This window comes from Otolemur garnettii, unplaced genomic scaffold, assembly GCF_000181295.1.
Source record: "Otolemur garnettii isolate 467f Iridium unplaced genomic scaffold, OtoGar3 scaffold00001, whole genome shotgun sequence".
NCBI classification, from domain to species: Eukaryota; Metazoa; Chordata; class Mammalia; order Primates; family Galagidae; genus Otolemur; species Otolemur garnettii.
In genome coordinates, this window is record NW_003852396.1 from 38,455,438 (window position 1) to 38,461,046 (window position 5,609).

At 37.3% G+C, this 5,609-nt stretch overlaps 1 protein-coding gene across 3 annotated transcripts in view; it reads right to left on the reverse strand.

Moving 5' to 3' along the window:
• DENND5A (DENN domain containing 5A) overlaps window positions 1-5,609 on the reverse strand; it is a 105,289-nt gene that overhangs the window by 25,117 nt on the left and 74,563 nt on the right. For all 3 annotated transcript variants that reach the window (XM_023514907.1, XM_003781086.3, XM_012803686.2), the window contains exons 9-10: window positions 2,415-2,565; window positions 1,610-1,703 (exon numbers count right to left, since the gene is read on the reverse strand). In XM_023514907.1, coding sequence (XP_023370675.1) covers window positions 1,610-1,703; window positions 2,415-2,565 — 245 coding nt within the window. The remainder of the gene's footprint in view (window positions 1-1,609; window positions 1,704-2,414; window positions 2,566-5,609) is intronic.

Genomic DNA, 5,609 nt, shown 5'->3' on the forward strand with positions numbered 1-5,609 from the left:
GGGCACCTGTGGTCCCAGCTACTTGGGAGGCTGAGGCAATAGACTCGCTTGAGCCCAGGAGTTGGAGGTTGCTGTGAGCTGTGATGACACGGCACTCTACCCAGGGGGAAAGCTTGAGGCTCTGTCTCAAAAAAAAAAAAAAACAAATTTCTGTGGTGGTGATTCTCCATATGTTGTCTGTTTTATTATAACACAGAATCTATATAAATGCAATAAAATGTACATTGGCATTTCCTCAGGAAAATTTTTGCCCTAGACTTCTCCCTTCCCCTATATTTATTCTATTACCACGAAATTCCGTGCATTCTATCTTATAGCTCCTTGATGTTCTCCTACTAACAACCTCAAAGTTGGGATTCAGTTACTATCACTGCTGCTACTTCCTAACTTGCTAACTTCCTCTCCTCCAAAATATTCTACCCACAGACTCCTTTATACAACACACACCAAGCTTTAGATCCTGTCATTTTCTCTGCTTCAAATGATATTCTTTCTCTCTAACAATCCTCCTCTAAGGCTTAAACAGATAATGTCTCTTTCTTCAAATAGTATTGTTTGATGATTACCCCAAGCAGAATGATCTCTGCTTTCTCGAATCAGTAATCAAACATTAGTTTGCCCCTCATGTGGCCATTTCAAAGAATCTTCTACTAAAGTTATCTATATTATCTGACTTTGCTCCCTTAATAAACTGGTACTCCCTGAGGATAAGGTAGCTCCATGTTATGTTTGTATTTCAATATGCTTATTTACTTCAGTGATTTTGACCAAGAAAACATGTTCAATAAACACTGCTGAGAATAGTAATAAGGAGGTGAGATAGGAGAGAGACTTAGGGAAGACTTTTAAAATAACACTGATAACTAAAACAGCCTCAAAAAAACCAAAGCACAATTGTCTCCTGTAAATTAGCACTTGAAAATTCATAGCCATACCTTGCAATTTTAATGTATTCCTGTCCAAAAGAGCAAAGGCAAAGCTATGTTCATTGATGTGCCAGACACATATGAAAAAAGTATACTTTACTGGGTTCTATCTGTGTAAGATACAAATTATAAAGTCTTTTCTCAAAGAGAAGTTCCTAAAATGGGTTTCTGAAGGTAAAGACCCATTTTTACAACTGCTCTGCAACTAAGTAAGGCAGGGTCTCCAACTTCAGACTTGTAACTAGAAACTTTACAAGAAACGAGTTATAGTAGAGCTGTGAAACTCAACCTACGGCCATCTGAAGATTCAGATGGTAAATTCAGGAATCCTCTGGCCCCATGCACCTGATAGTAGTAACACTCATCTCTTTTAGTTCTCAAAGGGAAAAACAGTCAAGATTATCGAGAATCATCTCAAATCACAGATTCACAGCATTAACCCACCCAAGTTCATCTTTTACTCCTCCTCATTCTAGTAGTACTAACTTCTTTCCTTACATAACCCCACACACACACACGCAAAGCTTTATACCAATTTTAAAAGGAATTCTCTCAAGGAATTCTTTCAGATGGAGAGAGGTCATAGCTAAGACACCTGACTCACACCAGAGACTAAGCAATAGGAAAGAGAAGGCATGTGCAGCATTAAGGGGTTATTCCTTGCCATTCCTAAGGTGTTGTACCTCTCTCTGGTCATTATCCAAACGCAAGTGTTCCGTGTGCTGCTTCTGCCGGTCTTTCCGCCTCCACTGGGCAGGGGCATTCCTTTTCGTCCACCTAACAAAATCAAAGCAGGCAATTAAGTATATCCCATATAAAAAGTGAGCTCAATTGACAAGAGAAAATACGAATATCTAGGGGCTAACGATGTACACAGGAAACCACCAGAAGTCACAGACATAGCTCACTGACATTGAGGAAGAACAGTCTAAAGCTCAGTGTCTAGACATGAGAGAGATGACTCTTCAGGAAACATAGACATATCTATCCTGAAACATCTACAAAAACTTTACATGTAGATCTAAAACTATAATCAAAAAAGAAAAAACTATAATCATTCAATTCTAACTAGGCTTTGATATACTCACCTCCAAACATACCTAAAGAAGAGCAATTCAGCTAATTTATCTACTTTCAGTTCAGACTCCAAGTATTTCAACCACAATTTATTGAAGACACAATGCTATAGCTAGCTATAGAAGAGGATACAAGCATGAGATGATTTTAACCCATCTAAGACCTGGCTTTCTGAAGGTCCTGGGCATGTGGAGCCATCCAAATTTGCACAGTGAAGATAGGAGCTGAAAGACACCCTGTCACTTGTCCTCTTGTTCAAACAAGTGAATGACCTAAATACTTGGGTCCTCTCCATGTTGCTTTACAAAATTTCAGGGTCTTCTAGGGATGTGAGCTCCAGCCCAGATACTGGATGACCCTCCTTACTGTGGCTATGGAGCTGGATCAGGAAATGCTTAGGGTTGCACTCACTTATTACTGGCTGGCCCGGTGGAAAGTACATCAGACTGCAGCTTAGGGAAGAAGCCTGGTTCATACTTTCCTTGTCCGATCTTCATGTCAAGTAAATGTGGATGAATAGCTGTATGGTCAATTTTTGCCAGACGTAGCTCAATTGCTTTCTCTGGATGAGACAACAACAATAACAAAAATCAAGTCACACTTATTTAAAAAGCTAATTAACCTTCTACCTGAGGCCAAGATGAAGTAAAAGAGATTGAACTTCTATCTTCTTGTCTAAAATAATACCACACCAAAAACTCATGCAAAATATATAAAATGATGAATTTCAAAACACTGCATATCAGGCAATAAAGGACAGTGGTGATCCCTGAGAAACAGGAAACAAGTAACATAACCCCTACAACTGTCCCAGGGAGATATGACGACCCCACTGCACTCCAGGCTGGGTAACTACAAATTACTGATGAATGAAATCACAGATGACACAAAAAATGGAAAAACATCCCTGACCAGGGACTGGAAGAATCAATATTGTTAAAATGACTATGCTGCCCAAAACAATCTACAGACTCAATGCAATTCCTATCAAAATATCAACATCAGTTTTCCCAGAATTAGAAAAAAAAATTCTAAAATTCAAATAAAACAAAAAAGCTCCAATACCCAAAACAATCCTAAGCAAAAGGAACAAAACTGGAGGTATCATATTACCTGATTTCAAATTGTAAGGCTATAGTAACCAAGAGAGCACAGTACTGGCATAAAAGTTGACGCAATGATCAACAAAACAGAATAGAGAACCCAGAAATAAAACCATATGCCTACAACCAAGTGACCTTTGACAAAGCAGACAAAAACATACACCAGGGAAAGGATACATCATTCAATAAATGGTGATGGGAAAATTGGACCATCACCATATGCAGAAGAATAAAACTGGATATCTGTCTCTCATCATATACAAAATTAACTCAGGATGGATTAAAGACTTAAATATAAAACCTAAAATAATAAAATCCTGCTAGAAAACCTAGGAACAATTCTTCTGGACATAGGTCTAGCCAAAGTATTTATAACTAAGACCCCCAAAACAAATGCAATACAAACAAAAATAGACAAATGGGACTTAATTGAACTGAAAAGCTTCTACACAGTAAAAGAAATAATCAAAAGAATAAATAGACAAACTATAGAATAAGAGAGAATATTTATAAACTATGTGCCTGACAAAGTACTTATATCTGAATCTACAAAGAACTCAACAAACTTGTCTATTTAGCTAGGAAAAAGCAAACAATCCATGAAAAAGTGGGTAAATGACATGAACGGGTATTTTTCAAAAGATATACACATGGCCAACAAAAATATCAAAAGTACTCAAAATCACAAATAATCAGGGAAATGGAAATTAAAACCATAAGGAGGTACCATCTTACTCCAATTAGAATGGTCATTACTAAAAAGTTTAAAAAAAAAAAAAACAGATATTAGCACAGAGATAGTAAAAAGGGAACACTTACACTCTGCTGATGGGATATAAATTAGTACAATCTCTTTGGAGATCAGTATAGAGACTTCTCAAAGAACTCAAAGTATACCGTTTGATCCTGCAATCCCACTACTGGGTATCTCTACCCAGATGAAAAGAAATCATTATATCAATGAGATACTCACACTTACATGCTTATTACAGCACAATTCACAATTGCAAAGATAGGGAATCAACCTAAGTGTCCATCAACTGATGAGTAGATACAGAAAATGTAGCATATATACCATGGAGTAGTGTTCAGTGATAAGAAGGATTAAATACTGTATTTTGTAGCAACTTGGATAAAACTGGAAACCATTTTCCTGAACTCAAGAACAGAAAAATAAATGCTATATATTCTCACTTAAACTAGAAGCTAAGCTGTGACCAAGAGTATCCACAAGGCTCCTCAGAGTGGTATAATGGACATTGCAGACTCACAAAGAGGGGAAGAAGTGAGGGATGAAAAATGGATACAATGCTTGGATACAATGTTTACTACTCAGTTGATGGGTACACCAAAAGCCCAGATGTTACCACTATATAATACAAACATGTAATAGAATTCAACTTGTGCCCCCAAACCTATTAAAAGATTTTTTAGGAAAAATAATCAGATATAGCTAGTAGAAATTTTGTGTACAAAGGAACATACTTAAGAGTGATTTCTTCTGAGGTTTATCTTATAGGGGTACAAGTCAATCTTTCTAAGAGTAGAATGTGAACGTTTTAAAACAATAACTGAGAAAATGACATGAAGGCTGTGTTGACCAGTTTGATGGAAGTAGTTCGGATTGCATGTGAAAACCCCACACTGTACCCCAGAAGTGCATTAATGTACATAGTTACCATTCAATAAAAAAAAAAAAGAGTGATTTCTTATTAGAAAACAATGGGATTGAGAAGACAGTGGAGCCAACACCTCTAAAGTACTGAAAAAAAAAAAAACTGTCAACCTACACCCAGTGAAAATACTTTTCAACAACAAAGGCAAATTAAACATTTTTTTAGAATTACAATTCGAATTAGAACTAGAATCATCACCAGCAGCTCTACACTATAAGAAATGTTAAAGGAAATCTCTCCAGGTAGCAGGAAAGAGATCCAGATGCGGCCAGGACAGTGGCTTATGCCTATAATCCTAGCCCTCTGCGAGGTGGAGGCAGGTGGATTGCCTGAGTTCAAGGGTTTGAGACTAGCCTGAGCAAGAACAAGAACCCATCTTTAAAAATAGCTGGGTATTGTGGTTGGTGCCTGTAGTCCCAGCTACTTGGGAGGCTGAGGCAAGAGAATTGCTTAAGCCCAAAAGTTTGAGGTTGCCGTGAGCTGTGACACACACTCTACCAAGGGCAACATAATGAGACTATGTCTCAAAAAAAAAAAAAAAAAAGAAAAGAAAAGACGGTTTTACACTAATGACTTTAACTTTCACCTTAAGAAATCAGAAAGAGCAAATTAAATCCAAAGTAATTACAAGAATGGAAAAAAGGCCACAGTAAAATCAATAAAATCGCAAACAGAGAAAATTAATGAATCCAAAAACAGGTTCTCTTTCAGAACACTTATAAAATTGATAAACATCTTGTCAGATTGATTAGGATTTAAAAAGAGAAGGCAGGCTGGGCGCCTCTGGCTCAAGCAGCTAATACACCAGCCACGTGCACCTAGGGTGG